This window comes from Chlamydomonas reinhardtii, chromosome 13 (genome assembly GCF_000002595.2).
Source record: "Chlamydomonas reinhardtii strain CC-503 cw92 mt+ chromosome 13, whole genome shotgun sequence".
NCBI classification, from domain to species: Eukaryota; Viridiplantae; Chlorophyta; class Chlorophyceae; order Chlamydomonadales; family Chlamydomonadaceae; genus Chlamydomonas; species Chlamydomonas reinhardtii.
The window spans coordinates 4056239-4078145 of NC_057016.1; the positions used below are offsets into that span (position 1 = coordinate 4056239).

General features: G+C 66.7%; 1 protein-coding gene across 1 annotated transcript in view; it reads right to left on the bottom strand.

The window, feature by feature from the left end:
- The window catches only part of CHLRE_13g591300v5 (uncharacterized protein), a 26126-nt gene extending 4659 nt beyond the window's left edge, over positions 1–21467 (bottom strand). The window contains exons 1-26 of the mRNA XM_043069768.1: positions 20438–21467; positions 19219–20137; positions 18767–19020; positions 18059–18433; positions 17477–17728; positions 17123–17249; positions 16801–16936; positions 16409–16669; positions 15762–15893; positions 15181–15519; positions 12909–14969; positions 12578–12771; positions 10786–11812; positions 10422–10544; positions 9936–10151; positions 9028–9747; positions 6983–8843; positions 6426–6694; positions 5773–6191; positions 4984–5493; positions 4469–4610; positions 4192–4272; positions 3860–3958; positions 851–3511; positions 405–528; positions 97–227 (exon numbers count right to left, since the gene is read on the bottom strand). Coding sequence (XP_042917743.1) covers positions 97–227; positions 405–528; positions 851–3511; positions 3860–3958; positions 4192–4272; positions 4469–4610; positions 4984–5493; positions 5773–6191; positions 6426–6694; positions 6983–8843; positions 9028–9747; positions 9936–10151; positions 10422–10544; positions 10786–11812; positions 12578–12771; positions 12909–14969; positions 15181–15519; positions 15762–15893; positions 16409–16669; positions 16801–16936; positions 17123–17249; positions 17477–17728; positions 18059–18433; positions 18767–19020; positions 19219–20137; positions 20438–21104 — 14100 coding nt within the window. The 5' untranslated portion in view covers positions 21105–21467. The remainder of the gene's footprint in view (positions 1–96; positions 228–404; positions 529–850; positions 3512–3859; positions 3959–4191; positions 4273–4468; positions 4611–4983; positions 5494–5772; positions 6192–6425; positions 6695–6982; positions 8844–9027; positions 9748–9935; positions 10152–10421; positions 10545–10785; positions 11813–12577; positions 12772–12908; positions 14970–15180; positions 15520–15761; positions 15894–16408; positions 16670–16800; positions 16937–17122; positions 17250–17476; positions 17729–18058; positions 18434–18766; positions 19021–19218; positions 20138–20437) is intronic.
- Between the last annotated feature and the right edge of the window lie 440 nt (positions 21468–21907).

A 21907-nucleotide genomic window follows, 5' to 3' on the forward strand; every position in this document is an offset into this window, starting at 1 on the left:
GCAAAGCTGTACACGCACTTACACACACACACACACTCACACACACACGCACACACGCCCCCCCCCCGGCCCCCCCCCACACACACGCACACACACCTGCAGCACCCAGTCTGCGTCCAACACGTGTCGGTGCCCCGCCACCAGCGCCGCACTCAGCAGCGGCGGCCCCGCACACAGCACCACCAGCGCCACAATGCCGATGGGCAGGAACAGCTCCGCATGCCGGCCTGGGGGGGTGGGGCAGGAGTGGGTGGAAGGAGTCGTGTGTGTATGTATGTGTATGTGTGTGTAGGCGTTCGTGTCCGGAGGCTGGAAGGGTGGGAGGCCGGTGTGCGGTGGAGGACGGTGTCGCAGCTTGGGAGGGCGTTGGGGGTGTGGGCAGCGCTGGAGGCACGTCTACCCACCTGCGTAGCACTCCTGATTTATGTTCCTAAGCCAGTAGCCGTATCGCCACGTGGCCGCCTGCTGGCCACCGTACTCGCCGCCGCCGTCGTCAATGGTATAGCAGGCGAAGATGGACACGGCGGCCTGCGGGGGTGGAGGGTGGCATGCGCGTGTGACGCACGGGGGGGGGTGACATCGACCCTCATTCGGGCCTTAGGGTGGGGCCCATCTCGCCTCCCCCAGGCATGAGAGCACTTGATACCCGTCATACTCCGACAGCCCCGCAGACAACCGCCCCCCCCCCCACACACATACATTGTTTTTGCAATGTTTTCCTTGTGCTCTTTGACACACACACAAACACACACTCGTTCAACCTTGCGCCTAGACCATCCACCAGACCAATCAAAGCGGCCCAGGCCCGACCCGACCCAACCAGACCCGACCAGACCAGACATAACCCCACCTGCGCCCATGAGGGGTACAGGATGAACAGCGCCACCACCGCCACCAGGGTGAGCTGCCGCCGCAGCAGCAGGTGTGCGTCCACCAGCGCCAGACCCCGCAGCCGGGGGGCGGGCGGCCCCGGCGGCAGCTGCCCCCGCCGCCGCGGCTGCTGCTGCCGTGACTGCTGCTGCTGCTGCTGTTGGGTTGCGTGGCTCGGGCTGTTGGGCGCGGTGTTGGGGGCGCCGCAATCAGCAGCGGGATCGCCTGCGCTGCTGCGCTTATTGGCTTTGGCGTCGGCAGCGGCGTCGGCAGTAACGGTGCCGGCGGCGGTTGAAGCGGTCACCAGCGTGTTGGTGGGATCGGGGGGGCTGGCTGCCAGCGTCTGCGTCTGCGACTGCGTCTGTGTCTTTGCCTTGCGCTTTGCCGGGGTGCTGGGTGAGGGCTTGGTGCTTGGGGCAGCACTGGGGCCCGTGCCAGCGCCGGTGCTGGTGCCGGTGCCGGTGCCGGCGCCACGAGCCGTTACTGGCGTGCCGGGCTGTGGCGAGTTTGGAGTCCCGCCATCTGTCGCTGTGGCGGTGGCAGGGATGGCATCCTCGCAATGACCCTGCTGCTGTCTGGAGTTGTGCGGCTCTTCATGCGCACCAGCGGCGTCGCCGCTGCCTGCGGCGGATGAATGATGGTGCTCGCGGCGGCCTCGGCTGCGGCTGCGGCTGCGCTGCTTGCTCTTCTGCTTCTGATGTTGCTGCTTTTGCTGTTGTTGTTGCTGCTGCTGCTGCAGGTAGGGCTGTAGCTGTTCCAGTAGCAGCTGCTGCTGCTTCTGGGCTGATGTGCGGGCTCGTGAGGGGCGCGACGCCTGCTGCTGCTCATTGTCGTGCGCTCCCGCCACAATCCCAACCGCCTGGGGCACATGCCGAGCCCCCCCAACCGCCTCCACATCACCACCAGAACCAGTAGCAGTAGCAGCGGCGTTGGCAGTAGCAATGTCAGGAGCAGCGCCGCCGGCATTTGCATTTGTGCGCGGTGCTGCTGCTGCTGCTGCTGCTGCTGCTGCCGGGTCCGCGCCGTCACCCTCATCCCCTGCTGCCTCCGCCACCGGGCCTGCTGTGTTTGCGCCGGTCGCAATGGCAGCAGCAGGCTCATACGCCGGGTTGGGGAACTCCCTGTCGGCTGTAGCAGTAGTGGCGGACATGGCCACGGCCACTGCCCTGCTGTCGGCAGTAGCAGGGCGCCCCTCCAGCCCCTCCACACTGCTGTGCCTGGAGTCCGCGTCCTGAGCAGCAGGGGAGTCTGCTACTGCCACAGGGTTGATGTGGAGCGATCCCGATGCGGCGGCCCAGCCCCGTGGCAGCCCCGCTGCTACTGCCGCGGCCGCTGATGCTACTGCCGCCGCGGATGCTCCCGCTGCTCCCGCCGTGGCACCCGTGCCATCAGTCATTGGCGCTACAGCCGCTGATCGGGTCCACGGCGGCATTTTTGGAGCAGCAGTAGCTGCCCTGGCGGCAGTGGCAGTGGCAGTAGCTGCAGCAGTAGCATGGGCAGTGGCAGTAGCACGATGGGCGACCGGTGAGGCTGGGTAGCTGTCAGCGTCACCACTGCCGCCGGCCCCAGGCTGTAGCAGCACCGCCCGGGCCGCCGCCTCAGGCAGAGGCTGTAGCTGCGGTGGTTGCAGCATGTTGGAACCGGCAGTAGCAGCAGTGCCGCCGCCGCTGCCCGGGCCGACGCCGCCGCTGCTGCTGCTACAGCTGTCGCTTCCACTCACCACAGGCATTGCGATCCGTGGCCCTGCTGCAGAGGCTTCGGCGGCTGTAGCAACCGCCGTGATGGCACTGCTGCCGAAGCCAGGAGCACCCTTCCCTTTGCCAGCGGGGGCAGTAGCACCAGCAACAGGGGCAGCAGCAGCATCCTTAGCCGTGGCATGCCCCTTGGGTTGCAGCTGCTGCTGCGGCCGCCGCAGCACAGCGGTCAGGAGCTTGTGAGGGCTGGCCAGAGCCGCTGCAGCGGCGGCGGCGGCGGCTGCAGCCGAGCGCGGGCTCCCCCGCTGCTGGCGGCTGTGTGGACTGGCGACTGAGTTGGGCTCCGCCGCCGCCGCCGCTGAGGCTGAGGCTGTGGGCGTCATGGCCTTGGGACTGGGTGCGACCAAGGGGCCCATATCACCAGGACTACTGCCGGGGAGCTGCAGCCGCCGCGGCGGAGCCGCATTGCCAAAGCCGCTCGCCGCCGCGCTGACAACTGGTGGCCCTCCTGCCCCGTTTCCAATGCCACCACCAGCACTGAGTTTCTTAATAACCGCACCCGCGTCTGCACCGCTGCCAGCACCACCGCTCAGCGGGAGGCCAGAAGCAGCAGCAGCAGGCGGCGAGCCTGGCGGGCTGGAGACGGCGGCGCAGCCGCCCTCGGACTCTGACTCGGAGTCATCAACAGCACTGCCGCTACTGCCGCTACTGCCGCTACTGCCGCTACTGCCGCTGTCATCGTCCGCGGGATCCGGAGGCGACAGCGGGCAGAGCCCCAGCCGCTGTAGCAGTGAGGGCTGCCCACCGCCGCCTCTGCCGCCACAGCCGCCGCCGCCACCTGCTACTGCCGTCGCGGGGCCGCAGTGTCGTGCCAGCAGCCACCTCAGCCCCCACAGCGCCAGACTCGTCAGAATGACCAGTAGCGGGCTCAGCAGGCCAGAAGCAACCTGGGGGCACATGGTAAAAATAACCAGGCACACATCAGGGTTAGTACGGCAGCTTGAAAATTGCAGATGTCATAAGAAATGCAGTTAGATAGCTGCACGCTGATTCCAAGGCCATCCTATTCTGCAATTACACGTTCGCCTCGCCTCGTCTGGCCACCTGTCAACAGTTCGTCACTCGTGGTATTACTGCAAGCCGTTATGCGCCTGTGTCGCCTTCCCCCTCCATATGCCTGTGGCTTCCCCCTCTCCGCCTTGCCTCGTTGACCGCCCCCCTGTCAACTTTGCTACACTTCTCTGTACCAATCCTTGCAACCCCCCCCCCCCCAAGCCCCCCGCCCCACCCCGCACCTGTATGTCTGCCTGTGTCTGCGGGTCCGCCCCCGGCACCAGACACACGGGCGAGTGCGCCAGATCCAGATCCGTACCTGTGATGGCGCCCAGGGCGCCCTGGTAGGGGTTGAGGGAGGAGAAGAGGTGCGTGGGGAGAGGTGTAATCTGTGTGCCTGTGTGTACGTGTGTATATGTGCGTGTGTGTGGTGTAGGTGGGATGAGAGGCGGGCGTGTCTCCACATGGAATGGAAGGAATGCGCAGCAGAGCACGTCACGGCCCTAGCGGCCCACGCAAGGACCCTTCCACACGGCCTCTGGCCCTCCCCCACCCCACCCCACCCGGTACTCGCCTGCAGGCGCTGGATGGAGGGCGGCCAGGGGATGGAGATGCGCGTGACGATCAGGAAGAACTGGCAGTGCACGATCAACACCTGGGTGGGGGCGGGAGGAGGTGGAGAGGGGGCAGGAGGAGGCGGGGAGGGGGGATGCGGGGGGGGGGGGGGTGGTTTAGACGGGGGAGGCGAAAGGGGCTTCGTTGTATGAGCAAACTACGTACGAACACAACTTCCCAAGTTCCCTCGCCCCCATTCTCCTCCCTCCCCGTGCTCCCTCCCCCTTCTCCCCCACCTTGAGGAGGTCGCTGGCCCCCAGCTCCACGACGCCGTAGTCCTCCCTGAACGCCGTCCACGCCGTGTACAGCACCAATACCACGTTGGCCCAGAAGCCCAGCAGCAGCAGCGCCGCGGACTGGGCCACGCCGTGGCAGGGGCTGCGTGTGTGGGGTGTGTGTGTGTGTGGGTGGGTGGGTTCGTGGATGGAGGTGGATGGGGGCTGGCAGGGAGGTACAGTGTATGAGAATGCGTATCAATGTAAGCGTGTGTTAAAGAGCACAAGAAAAACATTACGCGTAGGACAGTGTATGCGATGCAGAATTACGGCCGCGGATGTAAGCGTGTGTGTGTACGTGTGTGTGGGGTGGGGGGTTCCATGCATGTTAAACAAGACGAGAGGGCGTAGCCAGGAGCAATGGTTGGGGTGTCACAAGGGCTATGGCGCGTGTGTTTGGCGGCAGTGTGAAGCCCCCTCCCTCAATGGTCTCGCCGCCTTCCCCCAGCTAACCCTTCCCTCCCCCCCGGCCCCACCTGCAGGACAGGTCGCTGATGCTGCCGTACCAGCCCGGCACACACGCCGCGCACAGGTTGCCCGTGTACCCCTCCGTACACTGCAACTCCATGTAACTGAGGGGACCGCTGCTACTGCCGCTGCTACTGCCGCTGCCGCTGCCACTGCTACTGCCGCCGGTGCTACTGCCGCCGTCCTCTTCGGCGCCCCAAAGTAGACACAGGTCTCCCCAATACTCCTGGTCGTCTGACACCACCACCACTCCACTGCTGCTACTGCCATTGCTACTGCTGCTGTCGCTGCTACTGCCATTGCTACTGCTACTGCTGTTGCTGGCGCGGGCCGCTGCGGCGGCAGTAGCAGCCGCGGCCGCCGCCCGCCTCTGCCTCCACGCCTGTAGGCGAGCTCGGGCGGTGGCGCCGGCGGGGCGGTCTGCGTACCAGGCTAACTGGCAGGCAAGCAGCGCCGCCTGCTGCTGCTGCGCCGCCTCCTCCACCTGACCCCCGCGACAGGCCTCCGGATTGGGGCACCTTGGGGGGAGGGGCGTGGGTGGGGTTACATTCATGGCAAGCGCAGAAGAGTAAAGACACCGGTATGGAGGGGTCCCAAGGTGCAGGAGTGGCGGGGTGAGGTTGGGAGGAAGAGGAAGAGGAATCTGGGGCATGTGTCCATGCACGCACGCCTGCGCGCACGGGATACCTTCAAAGCCTTACGGCGCACCATACAACAAGCGCTAAACCGTAAACCTGTGCCCCAGACAGAGATTCCCCAGCAACCCAGCGCAATGGCACGCACGCAGGCACACCCACCAGTGCATGGCAGTCGACTCGGGACTGGAGTGCCAGTAGCCCGGCTCCGGAACCACCACCGCCCCGCCCGGGCACAGCGCGTGCGGCGGGCACGTGTCGCACAACACCCCCTCCACCCCCGGCCGCGGCCCCAGACCCAGACCCAGCGCCTCGCTGCCGCTGCCACTGCTACTGCCACCGGCGCTGCTGCCACCGCCACCGCCGCTGCTGCTGCTGCTATTGCCGTTGCCGGTGGCTGCTACAGCCGCCGCAGCCGCCGCTGCTGCTGCCCTCAGCCCTGTCAGCAGCCAGTCGGTGCGGGGGTCGGGCCAGAGGCTGAACAGGCGTGGGTCGCAGCGCTGGCAGCTGGTGCCGCCGCCGCGGGGCACCTCGCCGGGGGCGCATGGCAGCACCAGCACCGGCAGCGGCAGGGGCGGGATCTGAAGCGGGGGCAGCAGGGGCCGGGGCAGCGGGGAGGGTCAGCAGGGGCGGGGGGGGGGGGTCACCGGGGGCGGGCGTAGGTGTCAGGGGCAGTAGGGCCAGCAGGTAGGGGCGTGGGGGTCAGGGCCCTTCTGCCGCCGCCGTCAGACAAGTGCCCCCTCCCCCTTCCTGGTGATGATAAAACTTTTTCATTGGGCCCAGGCACATACACCCCTTCCCCCCAGTACGCTCACCGTGTGACTTCCCGGCCCCGCTGTCGCCACCTCCACTGTCAGCAGGTAGCGACCCGGCACGCCACGTACCCGCAGACCCGACCACACCGCCAGCCCCCGGCCGCATTCGGCAGCCACCGAGCCCAACAAGCCGGCTGCAGCTGTAGCAGTGGCGTCTGCCAGGGCGCTACTGCTACTGCTACTGCTGTTGTCGGCGGCTGCGGCTGTAGCACCCTCCTGTGGGAAGGCCACCGGCGCCAGGCTGAGACGCAGCCGGACCTCTGGGTGCTCTGCAGCGTCAGGGTCAGGGTCAGGGTCAGGGTCAGGGTCAGGGTCAGGGTCAGGGTCAGGGTCAATGATACGAGCACCCTCCTGTGGGATGCAGCTCACACAAGTATCGTAGGTCACAATGCAAACACTGACAAGGCCCACCAGTATACCCACATGAACGCCCCAGTCGCACGATACACACACATGTCCACAGCACATCCAGTGCGCAGCAGCCTCCCGGATCCGCATGCATCGTCTTGATCCAATGCATCGTCTCTCGTTTCATCCCCCCCCACACACACGCACACCTGTAACGGGCGTGCCTGTGTGGTCCAGCAGCTCCACCGCAATGAACAGCCCCACATCCACAGGCAGCTCCACCACCGCTACAGCCCGGGCCGCTACAGCCGCCGTCACTCGGCTGTAGCTGCGGCTGTAGCCGGCCCCCTCCATCAGCGCCGCCGGCTGTAGCCACGCGCCGCCGTCCGGCGCGGTGGCGGCGCCGCCGCGAAGCGCCGCCTCCAGCCGTTGCGCGAGCTGCACTTCCGTTAGGACCGCGGCAGCAGTAGCATTGCCGCCGGCGGCACTGCTGCTGGCGCCGATGCTACTGCCGGCGGCGCCGAGCGCAGCGCCGGCAGAGTCCACTGCGACCTCGGTAACGGCTGTAGTGGCAGTAGTTGCGTTGCCTGCAGCAGCGGCTGTAGCAGCAGGAATGGTGGCGGCGGCGCTGGAGGTCACCAGCCACCTCAGGGCCCGCAGCCGTAGCTGGCTGGGGGCTAGCGCCAGCAGGCCGCCCGCGCCGCCCGCGCCCTCGCCCTCCGCCGCAAGCTGCGGCACCCCAAACGCCTGCTCACATGCCGCCACGCCCTGCGACAACAGAGCCGCCTGGCTGCTGCTGCTGCCGCTGCTGCTACTGCCATTGCCACTGCTACTGCCACTGCTGCCATCCGCAATACCATCATCATCAGCAGCAGGGCCGTCTGTCTGTGGGTCTTGCCGCTGCTGCCGACGCTCCAAGACGCTGCGAACAAGCGCAGCCGCACCGCGGTCCGTTCCGCTCGGGTTCAGGCCACCATCCGCGCCTGCTCCTGCTGCTGCGGACCCAGCGCCAAGCGGCAGAGGGCTGCTGCTACTGCCGCCTGCGGTGGCGTTGGCTGTAGCAGCGTCAGCGGCAGTGCTACTGCCATCGCCACCACACGCAACTGCAGCCACATCCAGGTAGGCCATCCACATGCTGGCGCCGTCCTGCGACTGCTGTGACTGCTGCGACTGCTGCGACTGCTGCTGCTGCTGCTGCTGCTTCTGCTGCTGCTGCTGCTGCTGCTGCTGGGTAGACGGAGCAGGCGCCTGCGGCTGCGGCGGCGGCTGCGCCTGCTGCAGCCGTCGGCGGTGGCTATAGCCGGGTCCCAACGGCGAGGCTACGCCAGCCACAGGAGGAGGACGCGGGTACGGCAGCAGCAGCTGCTGCTGCCCGCCAGCTGTGTGGAACTGCAGGTACGAGTCCGCGAGTGTCAGCACCCAGCACTGCCGCGCCGCCGCCGCCACTAGAGCGGCCCAGGTCTCATTCAAGGCAGCCGGCAGCAGCAGCGGCGCCGCCGAAACCGCGGAACGCGCGGCGTCCCCGGCAGCCCCCGCCGTCGCGGCCATCGCCGCTGCCCAGGCAGCGGACACGTCACTCGCCGGCAGCGCCTGGGTGCTAGCGGTGGAAGTGTCACTGCTACTGCCGCCGCCGCCGCCGAGTGGGCTGCTACAGCTCTGGTTGCTGGCTAGAGCGCCGCCCAGCAGCGATGCCGTGTTCGCTTCAAAGCTACTGCCGAGCACAGCTGCTGCTACAGCCCCGCTCAGGACCAGGCCACCACCGAACCCCTCATTCAGCCCGTCGCCACTGCTGCTACTGCCGCTGCTGCTGCTACTGCCGGCAGCTGCCCCAGACGTTGACGACGGTGATGAGGCTGGTGCCACCGCCCGGTTGCTGAGGAAGCGGGAGCGGGTGATGAGCGCCAGGGTAGGCGGCGGCAAGGAGGCGCTGGTGCTGGTGCCGGTGCCGGTGCCGGTGCCGGTGCCGGTGCTGGTACTGCCGGCGGCGGCTGTAGCAGCAGCAGGGGAAGGGGCAGCTGCAGCGGCACTGCTGGATATGTACGCGCCGCCGCCCGTTGTCCCGACGTTGCCCTGCAGCAGCATTGACGTGTGTGCAACCGGACGCGGTAAACGCAAGCGTCAATACCAACATGTGAGCGCTCGTGTCCCGTGTTCAGACAGTGAAGGCACATAAGGCAAGTACCGTTTCAAGCTAGTTGAGACATCTGTCCGAGCCGCCGCCTCTGCGCCTCAAGCAGCAGTAGCACACACGCACCTGCAGCAGCAGCCGGTCCGCCGCCACCACCGCACAGCCATCCGCCAGCACGCCGCCGCCGGGGCCGGCAGTAGCAGCCGAGCCGCTGACGTTCACCGATCGCAGCAGTAGCAGCGGCAGCGGCGGGCGAGCCGCCAGCGAGCCGCCGCCGTGTACGGCACAGTTACGATCCAACACCGTGTCGTACAGCGCCAACGCCTGCACGCCCGTGTCAACCAACAAACCGCCGCCGTACATCATCTCCCCTGCTGCCGAGGCTCTCCCCCCACCGCCAGCACTGCCACTGCTACTGCCGGCAGCTGCGCCCGCGCTGTTGTTGCTGCTGCTGCTACTGCCGCCACAAGCTGCGCCAGCGGCGCTGCCACTGGCAGTAGCCGAGGTGATGTTGATTGCAACTGGATCCAGATCTGCGGCGGCGTTACCCAAGAAGCTACAGCCGCGCAGGTAGGCACGAAGCGGCCCTGCGAGATACACGCCCGCGCCGCCCCGCACGCTGCTACTGCCGTCGCCGTTGGCCGACGCCGCCGCCAGGGCCGCGTTGCTACTACCGCCACCGCCGCCACTGCTACTGCCGCCACCAGCGCTGCTGATGAGGCCCGCCTGCATGCTATTGACCGTGTTGCGGGAGAAGCTACAGCCTGACATGCTGACGACCATGCTGCTGCCACTGTCGCTGCTACTGCTGTTGGTGCCTGAACCGAAGCCTGTGCCGGTTCCAGCCTGCACACGCAAGTCCATGACAGAACGAACTAGTCAGCTCCACGCCCCGCCGCGCCACGCCACCGTCAAGTCAACGCTCTGCAAACACAAACTCAATAACCCCCTGCTTTCAGCACCCCACCCCATACGCCTTCCCCACACCACCGGCACTCCCGCCGCCGCACCCGCTGCTGCTGCTGCTTCCCCACCTGCGCCGCCACGATGTGTGCGCCGCCGCCGCTCCAGCCCGCGCCGCACCGCGCCACCTCCACCGCCGCCAGCGCCACGCCACCACAGCCGCTCACGTGCATGCCGCCGCCGGTGGCGCCGGCGCCGCAGCCGCTCAGCACCGCGCCGCCGGCCAGCGCCAGTCGGTCGCATCGGTCTGCCAGCAGCGCCCCACCCGACACATCAGCCTGGCAGCCCTGTGGGGGAACGAACGCGCCATTAGTCGTTGAGTCATCATGCGTAATTAGCCGAGTGACCAGCTACACATGCACATTGCTTAACTCATTGCTTTACCCTCTCACCCTCATCCCTACCCAGCCGGCAGGGCTGTCTGCTGTCTGAAGCCGCACGTGGCTGTGCCTTCGCCTCTTCTTCATGCATGTGCGTGTCCCCATGCGCACGCCCAACCCCATGCAGCTAACACCCCATGGCGGTCCCCCCCTACCCCTAACCTGCCCCCTACACACCTGGAATCTGCCCCCGCGCACGTCCAGGATGACGCGCTGCTTCACAAACACGCCACCGCCGCCGCCGCCCTTGAAGCGCCGCCGCGCCGAGCAGCCCTCCACACTCGTGTTCACAAGCAGCAGCTGCGAGTGCGGGTGCGGGTGCGGAGGCGGGGATGGGGAACGGGGAGCCGGGGTTCCCGGCCCGGCTGGTTAGGCAACTAGCACGCAGCAGTCGGCACCTTCTGACAAGTGCGGGATCGCTGGCAGTCACCTAGGCCCCGTCGCGCGTCACTGTTTTACCCCATCCCGCATCGATCTCTTCACCGCACCTCCATTTCACCCCCATAACCCTGACACTGCCTCACTCCACTACAGTACTCACCCGCTGCGCGCCTAGGGCTGACATGGCCGCCACGCCACCGCCGTTGCCGTCCAACACGCGCCCGCCCGCCACCCGGCACCCCACCAAAACCAGCGCCCCGCGCCCGCCCGCCGCCGCGCCGCCGCCGCCGCCCTCCAAAAGTACGGCACCGCCATCACCATCCAGCACCGAGTTGTCCTCCAGTACGACGCCCGCCAGCACGGCCAAACCGCTGCCGCCGAGCAGCCGCAACGCGCCGCCGCCGGCGGTGGCGGCGTTTCCCCGAAAGGCGGCGGCGGCGCCGCCGCCACCACCGCCGCTACTTATAGCGAGATTGAGCTCGCCGCCGCCAGGCACGCCACGGATGCGAGAGTAATCGGCGGCAACGGCGCCGCCGGCGCCGCCGGCTGTGTTAGAGGTGAAGGAGCAGTTTGTGAGGGCGGCGGCGCCGGCGGCGAGGGTGTAGATGGCGGCGCCGTCCCCTCCCTCCCCTTTGTTGGAGGTGAAGACGCAGTTGGCTGCGAGCAAGGAGAACAGCGGCGCGGCGGCTGTGGCGGCGAGGGCTGCTGCATCCGTAGCCGTGCCGGTAGTGGTGGTGGTGGGGGAAGTGGTGGAGGAAGAGGCCGCTGCCGCCGCCGCCGAGAGCTGCTGGGGCGTCACCGCCACGGCATCGGCGGGCAGGTCCCCTTCTGCGCTGCTGCTGTTGTTGCTGCTGTTGGCGCCTGTGACTCCGCCACCGCCGCCGCCACCATAGGGCAGAAGCATGGCATACCAGGGCGGGCCCAAGCCGCCACTCCCGCCACTGCTGCTCCCAGCTGTCGCCGCTGCCGCCGCCAGCTCCACAGCGACCCTGCGGCGCCGAGGAGCGCCACCACTGCCGCCGTCACCGTTGGAGCCGTTGGTGCCGTTAGTGCCGACGCTAACGACCGGCGCCGCAGGCTGAGGCGGCGGCGGCGGCGGCAGCGCCACCCGGCCGTCTGTGGGGTCCAGCAGGGGCGCCGCCGCCGCCAGCACCACGTCATCCACTAGCGCCACGGCGCCGCCGGACCTGCAGCAGCAGGGATTACAATTCATGACTGATGTAGAAGACGCGAAGTCTTAGGGATGAAGGCAGGGCGGCGTGGCGGGGCGTGGAGTCAGCGGGGCGTGGAGTCAGCGGGGCGCTAGCCGGCTAGAGGCATGGCCGTGGCGCGGGCAAGCGTCCGGCACATCCAAAGGTCCGCTTAACGTAAAGGTCCGCTTAATTGCAGGTGGGCATTCAGGAACCGCGTAACCTTACCGCTGACCTTACCGTCAACACCACCGCGCGCACCCACAACCACGCAACATCGCGTGCACCACACGAGGCAAGTCAGCCCCTCAGCCGACAGCAGCACACGCCACATGACAGCCCCACCACACGTCGAACACCAGCCCAGTCAAATGTCGTCCCGGAGCCCCCACCTGACGTCACCTGCTGACACAGCCCCCCGCCACACGACAGCCCTTCGACGTCTCACATGCCAGCCCCTCACCACAGCCCCCCTCTCCGGACTATTGTTCCCAAAGTGTCAAGCTTGCAACCACCCTCGTGGCACCTCTTCCACAACGTCACATGTCGTCCCAGAGCCCCCACCTCATGTCACACAACACAGCCCCGCACCACACGAGCGACAGCCCCGCCGCTCACAACGCCTCACACGCCAGCGCCCCACCACAGCCCCCCCCTCCCTCACCACAGCCCCCCACCCCTCGCCACAGCCCCCCCCCCTCCCTCACCACAGCCCCCCACCCCTCGCCACAGCCCCCCCACGCCTCAACACAGGGCCTGCACCTGACAGCAGTGTTGCCCTCAAAGCGGCAGCCGCTCAGCACCAGCGGCTGGCGGCTGGAGGCCAGCGCGCCGCCGGTGCTGGTGGCGGCGTTGGCGGTCAGGCGGCAGGCGGTCAGAACGGCGTGGCGGCAGCGGCCCTCCTCCGCCCGCAGGCCGCACTGCAGCCATAGCGCGCCGCCCGAGTCGCTGGAAAACTGCCAAAAGGGATTTGAGAATGCGGAGAGAGACCAAGAAGGTCGGAGGTTGAGAAAGAGTGTGGGAATGGAGTGTGAGGTCGCAGTGTGAAGGACACAACGGGATACGAGCGCACGCGTGTTGCGAGCAAACCCACCCTATCAGCGGAGGGCGGGTCGGGCTGTCCGGCGGTGTTGCCTGTGAAGGTGCTGTGCGTGATGCGCACACGCGCCGCCGCCGCCGTCACCACCACGTGAACAGCACCACCGCCCGCCGCGCCCTGATTCCCCACAAACTCGTCTCCATCAATGTCCAAAAACGGGATGTCACTCTGCACATCCAGAGCGTCGCCGCCGGACCCGCTGCTGCTACTGCCGCCGCCACTCCCTCCTCCGGAGGAGGCAGGGCTACTGCCGCCGCTGGTTGGCGACGCAGCTCCCGCCGCCGCCACGGCGGGCGGCGGCTGCGAGCGCAGTATGCTAGGTGGCAGCGGGCGCGGCGGCGGCGGTCGCGGCGGCGGCGGCGGCGGCGGTGATGGGGAGGGGGGCCGGGGCGGTCGCGGCGGGAGACGAGGCGGCGGCTTGGGAGCCGTCGGCGGCGTGTCTGGCGGCCCTGGGAAATCAGGCGGCGCGTCGGCAGCTGGCGGCGGCGGCCGTTTTGCTGCTGCTGCCGCCGTCAGCTGCCGTGCGCTCCTCGCAAACACGGGTGGTGTCAGCCCCGCGCCGTCGCCATCACCGTTGTCGTCGCCGTCGCCGTCACCGCCCGGGTGCAGCAGTGGCGCCAGCGCTCGCCCCACCTGGTGCAGCCGGCGGCGCAGCCGTCGCTGCCGCAGCCGTGCCGGCGTGACGCCCGCCGACTGCTGTGCAGGCGCCTCCAGGCCCACCCAAAACGCGGGGTCGGGAACGACTGTCACCGGAAGCCAGGACGCAACCAGCGGCCCCGCGGCTGCAGCTGCTGCCTCCGACCAAAGGACGCCCGAATCACCACTTGCGGTGCCGCCGCCATCACCGCCCTTGAGCCCCAGCGCCGCCGCTGGGATGCCATCCATGGCTGCAAGCAGCTGTGCCTCTCGCGCCGCCGCCGCGTCGGTGAGGCTGGCGTAGCCCGGCTGTAGCAGCACATGCAGCGCCCCGCCGGTCGTGCCCGCAGTGTTGCTGCTACTGCCGCTGCTGCTACTGCCGCTGCTACCGCTGCTACTGCCGCTGCTACCGCTGCTACTGCTACCGCTGCTGCTACCGCCGCCTCCGGCGGCGGCGGGCCCTCTGCCCCAGGCGTTGCTGTGCAACAGCTGCTTCCGCACCCCTTCCAAATGCGCGCCGCCGCCTGCCGCCGCCGCCGCATTGCCAGCAATCACACAGCCCTGCAGATGCAGGACTGCCACGCTTGAGGCAAACAATCCGCCGCCCGCGCCAGCGGCGGCGGCAGTGGCGCCGGCGGCGACCGCGGCGGCGGCGGCGGCTGCCGCCACGGCCGCTGAGGCTGCGGTTGAAAGGGCCAGTGCCGACGCCAGTGAAGCGGCGGCGGCTAGTGAAAACGTCGAATTGGTCACAGCATTTACGGCAGCAAGCGGCGGCAGCTGCTCCGCAGGTGCGGAGCAGCCCAGGAGCGCACTCTGACGGAGCTGCAACACCCCAACCGCCTCCGCCGCCACACAACCGCCGCCTCCAGCAGCCGTACTCGCACCAACCACGTCAACCGCTGCGACGTACGCTCGGCCAACGCCCGCCAACCGCAGCCCGCCACCCGAAGACCAGGCCTGCGCCGCCGCGATCCGCGAACCGATGAGAAAAACTGACTCGGTTTCGGAAATGCTGGCGGCGGCGCCGCCGCCCGCCAGAGAGGCGTGCGGACCCGGAAGGCGCACGCCCCAGAAAACCGCTGTACCTCCGGGCGAGCCGGAATGCGATAGCGCGCCGCCGCCGCCGCTTACGGCGGCGGTTGCTGTTACGGTTGCTTTGGTCAGGACGAGCACTGACACATTGAACGAGGCGAGGAAGCCGCCGTTCAGGGTGGCGGCGGCGGCGCGGGCGGTTACGTTGTGTAGCCGCGCCGCCGTCACTGATGTCAGGGCGATCGCGCCACCAGAGCCGCCTGTGCTGTTGCTGTTGCTGCTGCTACTGCTGTTGCTACTGCTGTTGATGGCAAGGACTGTGAGGTTGTTGCCAAAGCCGGCAGAGCTGTTGCTGAGCTGCACTCGGTTGAGCACCACGGTGTGCACCTGCAATCGCGGAGACAACATGGGCAGGCGGGTAGGCGGCGCCCGTACCGAGAACGTCTACCGTACCTTAACTGTTGCTCGGAAAATTGTGACACAAACACTACCGCACGCATTCACTTCTAGTCAGCGAATCGGGAGTCCCGGAAGCCGCCAACCAAAACTGCAGTCTTGCACAGATACTGCACACTCGCCCCTACTCGGCCTCACTCACCCGCGACACCATCAACGCGCCTCCATGCCCCATCGCCGCCCGGCTGCCCTCAAACACGCAGTCCTCCAGCGTCAGCAACGCCAGCGTGGTGACGTTCACCGCGCCGCCGCCACTGCTGCTGCCGCCGCCGCCGCCACTCCCTTGCGCTGTCCGAAATGGCGGCGGCAGTGACGGCGACGGCGCACTGCCGTACACTGAGCTGTTGCGCCACGTGACCCGTACGAACGATGCCGCCATGCGGGGCGTCGAGCGGCCGTAGATGCTCACGGCGCCGCCGCCGCCGCCGCCATTCGCCACAAGAGCGAGCACCGCGTTCCCCTCAAACGTTGTGTCAACGACCTGCATCGGGGGCCGAGCAGGCTTTGAACGACGACGAGAGCACTGCTGGATGAAGCGACCCACACGCATTTCAATTCGCAGCTGCAAAACAGTTTCGCGCGTGCGTACCATACTTGTGCTTAGCACTTCATCGCCGTTTTTCCATTCAACTCCTCGCTCGTGCGAGAGTTGCCTACCCTCGCTGGCTGGCTGTCTAGCGACACAGTCCGCCAGCAGCTCAGCAGCCGCCATCGCGCACCTACCCGCGTTTCCTCGCACTTGGTGGCGGTGAGCGCGCCGCCGCCCACGCCGCCGGCGGGCCCGACACGGTTTCCCTCGAAGACGGATCCCGCGATGGACACGCGGAGTGCGTCCTTGACGTACACGCCGCCGCCCTGGAGGTGAGATATACCCGGCGCACGCGAGTTCATGGGTGGGGCAGACACAAACACATGCGCACAAGTACGTACGCACACACATGCGTTCACGCGAGCGAGCAGAGTGAAAGCACACACGCGTTCAAGTACGTTCACACCAGTAGCAGAAAGTGCAACGCCTTCGCGCCGCAATTCCTGCTTGTTGCAAGTGCACTATGAAGCAACTACCGGGGCTGCCGGCAGCATGCGCAACCACATCCACTGTGTTTTCCATCCCTCCCGGCCGTCCCTCCGCACTCCGCCACGCCACCCCACGCCACGCCACCACACCCCACCCCTCCCCACCCAACGCGCACTCATCCCCTCAACGCACACGCGCATGCGCATGCAGCAGGCAGCTACAACAGCTAATAACGCATGCAACGGCCCCCGCCGTGCGCACGTGCAGACAGCATCCCGTGGCCCGCAAAGCGCCCGCCCACCCGCCTGCTCCCCCGCCCTTCCAACCACACACACCCCACGTGCTTACGCACCTCCCATATCGCGCTGTTGCGCGTGAAGCGGCTGCCCACCACCTCCACCACGTCCACACAACTCGCATACACAGCTCCTCCCTGGCCCATGCTGTCCATGTACGGATTCGCCTCGGCGGTTGGAAGCGACCGGTTCTCCTCAAAGGTCGCGTTGACCAACCGCAGCCACGTGTCGCCGCGGCCTTTCGAGAACCCGCAGCTCATGAAGACGGCGATCGCACCGCCGCCCACAGAGCTGGTGTTGTTCCGGAAAACGCAGTCCTGTATCATTACGTTGATGCGTAAAGAAGGAAACGAAGTGGAAGAGAAAGAGGAAGGAGAAAGTGGAGAGGCAACGGGGACACGCACGCACGCACGCACGCAAGCACGCGCGCACGCACGCATGCGCGCACCTGCAATTCGAGCTGGCGGAACTCATCCGAGAATATGGCGCCACCGCCCGAGCTGCCGTACACCACATTGTTCTCAAACACGCAGCGGCGGCAGCGGAACACTGGCGAATGTTCGAACCGTGCGGTTGCAAGCGATCTGTGTGGAGGCCATGCAAGGCCGGGTTTAAGGTCAGCAAGGGTTGCAGGCTCGTCTATCCCATTTAAAGGGGCCATGCCAGCAGACGTTGCCTACGCCAATGAATCATTTGATATGTCAACAGCATTCAATGTGTTATCATGCATGTAGAATGTGAGTCGTTAGCAGTAACAGTACGGTACTCACATGACGCCGCCGGCGCGGCCCGACACATTGTCGACCGCGTAAATGTCCTCAGCGTCGATCTCGTTCGCCATGTCCGCATACAAGCCCCCTCCGTAGTCGGCCACCGCGGTGTTCCTCACAAAGCGAACTGCGCACAAAGAAAGGTGGGGCGGCGCGGGTTTCGTTTTCCAGACATGGCTGCTACCTCAGAACTCCAGACTCCTGCTTTCTCGCAACGCTGTGCATACCGTGCGGCCACCCACCCATCCACCCACTTCCACCTACCCACCCACTTCCACCCACCCACCCACATCCACCCACATTCATCCACAGCCACCCACATCCACCCACGCACACCCATCCATACCCACTCACCGCGCTGCAGCTGCGTCTGATTTACGAAGACGGTTGTAATGGGAGCTTTGGAGCGCTGCGTGTTGTTGAACCACTCACAGTCTGACACGTGCAGACGGGCGAAGCCCACGACATTCAGGGCGCCGCTCTGCGTCGCAGACTGATCCAGCCAGTTGGATCTGAAATCCGTGTTGGTTAGATTCACAGATCCCTGGATCCAAAAGAAGTTGGCCAAGGCGGTGCCTTTCGGAAGCCAATGGCGAAGCGCAACAGCTGCGGGCAGATGGAAAATAACAAGGACGGGGCAGCAAGGCAGGAATGAGGCACGTGTGTCATCTTCAGCTAGATAGGCGGCAGGTAGCACGAGCAGCAGGCTGACTGGTTGTAAATGGACGCAATCACTGGCAGGTTATCGGGTTAAGGCACACGAGCTGCACGATCATATGTGATCATCAATGGGTCACGGCACAGCTGCAGCAGCCGATCAATCCAGTCCCTTTCTGCCGCCCCGAACGGAAGCGGCGCAGCTAGCTAGCCCGCGCGCAACGGCACGCAACTACAACACATACCCTTACAGCAGGAAGCTGCAGCACGAGCACTCACCGGATCCAAGATTGATGCCAAAGTTGGATTCAAAAACACAGCGGTCAAAGCTTACGGCGCTCAGATTCCCCTGCAGCAGCGCGCCCCCGCCCGCATACGCCCGGTTCCCCCGCCACGTGACGTTCCGAAACGCGGCCGTCGGGGGCGGCAGTAGCACCTCTGCTACTGCCGCCCGCCAGTGCTGCTGCTGAGGATCTGCTGTGGCAGCCGCCGCTGTGATAGCCGCTGCCGCCGCCGGCGGCAGCGCCGCCACGGCCGCAACGAAGAGCGCGCCGCCGCCGCCGTTGTCGAGCAACCGCAGGTCGGTCGCGTTTTCCTCAAACAGCGTGTCTGAGATGTCCAGGTAGGCTCCGGGTCCGAGGGCAACGTACAAGCCTGTAGCGGAATAATGCGAGTGCTTGTTCATGGAAATGACTGTCCAATGTTGAGTACATCATACAAAGCTCATCCATTATACGTGGGGTGAACTAAGCCAATTATCCCAACCCTCACCAATCGCCCTTGCATGCCCCACGACACTTGCTGCGCAGGCCGACTTCCACCCCGCCGCCGGCCCCGCCACCTGCACCCCCCAACTGCACCCCTCGCCTGCCCGCCAGCAGGTGGGGTACTCACCCGCCCTTACACACGCCCACACACCAACGCAACCCCACCGCTCGTTTTCGTTGATTTTGGTTTAGTTTGGGCTGGTTTTTACAACCCACCCACCTGCGCCGCTCGAGTCCGGCAGCGGCACGGCCTTGCCCTGCGCCGTAGCGCGGTTGCGCCGCCACTCGCCGCCGCCGCCCACCACCAGACCACCAGACGCACCAGACAGACCAGACACCGCCACCGCGCTGCGGCTGCAGACCGTGTTGTCGGTCACACGGGCGCCGTACAAGACCACGTGGGCGGCGGCGCTGACGTGCAGGGCGGACTCCAGGGCGGGCTGGCCGCCGCTGCCGGCGCCAGTCACGTTGCAACTGCGCAATTGCATTTGCATTTGCATTTGCATGATGGGGACACGTTGGCAAGAAGGAGGGATGGGCATGGGGTTTACAGCAGGAGCAGGCGTGGGCTGCAGGCTTGGGTCACGGACGCAGCAGGTAGCCACAGGAGGATGGGTAACCGCCGGCCAGCATTACTAGCTAGCGTGATCGGTCACCAACGCACCCACGCACCTGGCCACTTGCGGCCGCAGCAGCTCCACTCGCGCGCCCGGGCAGTGCACCCGCAGCAGCGGCGCGTGCGTTTGCCGCACCGGCCTGCGGCTACTGCCGCCGCCGCCGCCGCCGCCGCTACTGCCGGCAGGCAGCGCAAACTCCGCCTGCACCCCCTTCAGCCAAAGGTCCGGCAGGAGCAGGCGTGACACGCCGGGGCCGCAGGCCAGCACCACCGACCACACCGCGTACGGATCGTCGTCCGGCGCCAGCCCTCCAGTGCTGCTGCCGCCCCCACCAGCTGCGCCGCCCCCGCTGCTACTCGGTGCAGGCGCTGCCGCTCCGTCTGCTGCGTCGGGTGGCAAACCGCCGCCGTTCCGCACTTGCCACCACCACGGGCTCTCAGGCGTTGCAAGCGACGGCTCCGGCGGCGACGGCGGCGGCGGCGGCTCCGGAGACAGCTGTCTGCCGCCGCCAGCGATGCCGTCCCCTGCTGCTGCCACCGCACCGCCTCCGCCTCCGCCAACATCGCCGCTGTCGCTTCCTGTGCCGCTGCCTGCTGCTGACCGCGACGAGCTGCCGACGACGGCGGGAGCAGGCGGTGTGAGTCCTGCTGGACTGCTGCTGCCGCTGCCTCCGTTTCCCATGGGGGTTGCGTGCGGCACACGCGGCACATCGGCTGCGGGCGTGGGCGCTGGCGCTGGCGCTGTTGGTGGTGGCATTGGCGCCGCGCCGTCATCTGCCGGCGGCGGTGCGGCTCCGGCAGTAGCATCAGCGGCAGGCGGCGAAGCGTCCTCCGCCACGAGTAGAGATCGGGCCCTCCTGCTGCTGCGGCGGCGTCGGATGCCGAGCTGTGCCAGAGTTGGCAAAGACGCCAGGGAGGGGAGGCCGTCGCTGCTGCCGCCGCCACCTTGCCGGGTCAGCCGCTCTAAGTTGACACCTGCGGCACAGACGCAGAGGCATCATGGGCGGCGGGTTTGGCTTCGGCGTGGGCGGGAAGCCAGCTGGCTAGCTACTTGAAGTAAAACAGGTGGGGCAGGGGCAGAGGTAGTGGCAAAGAAGGCGAGAGAGCACGAAGGCACAGCGAGGCACCGTTCCGAGGAATAGCAATTATAGATACACCCTGCTGTAGGCAAGCGGTATGTTTAAAGGGAGTATGGGGAGATGAGGAGGTGGGCCAGGCCCGCCTCCTGTAGTCCTGTAGGCCGCCACTACCGACCGTACCGAGCGTAAGTCTCACCAGAGAGAAACGACGCCGCAGCGCCGCCGGCTCCGGCTTTACTGCTGCTATTGCTGTTGCTGAGCAACGCCCGCACCCTCGCGCCTAGGTAGACGGTCATGATGTGATGAGGCGGTTGGGCAGCAGCTGGCGGCGGTGGAGGCGGCAGCTGGCTAGGGGACGATGCTGCCGTTCCACCATGTGCCTGTGGCGAGGCCGCTGCTGCGCCACCGGCGCCGGCGCCGCCGTCGCCCGCAGCGTCCGCCCCGCTGCCGCCAGCCGCCGGTGGCGCCGTGTCGAGCTGCGCCCGACAAGCGACCGCCACACGCACCGGAGGCCCCGACCGCTCTGCAGGGCCCACGTATGTGACGCTGCACGTGACTGTGTGTGCCGCAGCGGGCTGGGGCGGTGGGGGCCGGCCTGACGTTGACGAGGGAGGTGGTGGGCCCAGTCCTGTCAAGAGCAGGCCGCGCCCCGCTGACCCTGCACCGGGCCCGTCTTTCAAGCCGACCGTCCCGCCAGAGGTTTCATTTTCTGCGTAGATTGCGTCCAGAATCGCTGTTGCCTGCTCCTGTTGCGCGGCGACATAGGCGAAGTGCTGGCTCGCCAGGAAGGTCACGAGAAAGAGAACTTGCGTCGCGAGGCTCGCTTTACGCCGGCTACCACGCCAGAAGCCTTCAGGTCTCATCCGTGTATGCCGTTTGTTAATCGCCAATCAAGAAACACGTTGTGCTCTCCGCCGAGCAGGTGGCAAGTTCAGAGACATGCTTAGCAGTATGCTGGCTATGTGACGAGTCAGAAAGATAGCACAAAATGAATGCACATACAGAGGCAAGGGTATGCGGACGCTACAAAGTTTGGCTCGACGCCTATGTCAAGATGAAGGCTAGCACGCTCCGTGTCTTGTCACTAGCATAATCGATAGGCATCAGAACATGTCACACCGAAGTTTGGGATGAATCGATGGTCGACTTGGCGGTTGGCGCCACTGCAAGGGTTCATCGCTCTCCACGCTAAACGCAGGCAGCTTGGGATGAGCGATGTGCAAAACCAAATAACGGGGCTCACGTTTGCATCCCCGGTGATACGTGCTTCACAACCCCCAACGCGGCGGCAGGCGGCGGTGCTTGCCGAGTCGGGCTGAGTCGCCTACGGCTGCAAACACAGGAGGGTGGGAATTTTGGGGATTGGCTGTTTTTGCGTGGTTGGGACTACCCGTTTCCAAGCACTGTTGCAGTTCCCTAGCGGGCCGGCCCAGCACTGCTGGATGCCTGGGCGGGACAACCGGATGGCTCGCCGGGGACTGTTGGATGGCCCGGTCGGGCCGACCCGGGAATGCTGGATGGCCCGGCGGGGACTGCTGGATGGCTGGGTCGGGGTCACCCCAGCACTGTTGAATGGCTCTGCACGTAACACGCGGCGTGCTGATATGACTGCGCCGCGGACAGTCGCGGACCAGGGGCGTGGGGGTATGCCATGGGTATTGCAGGG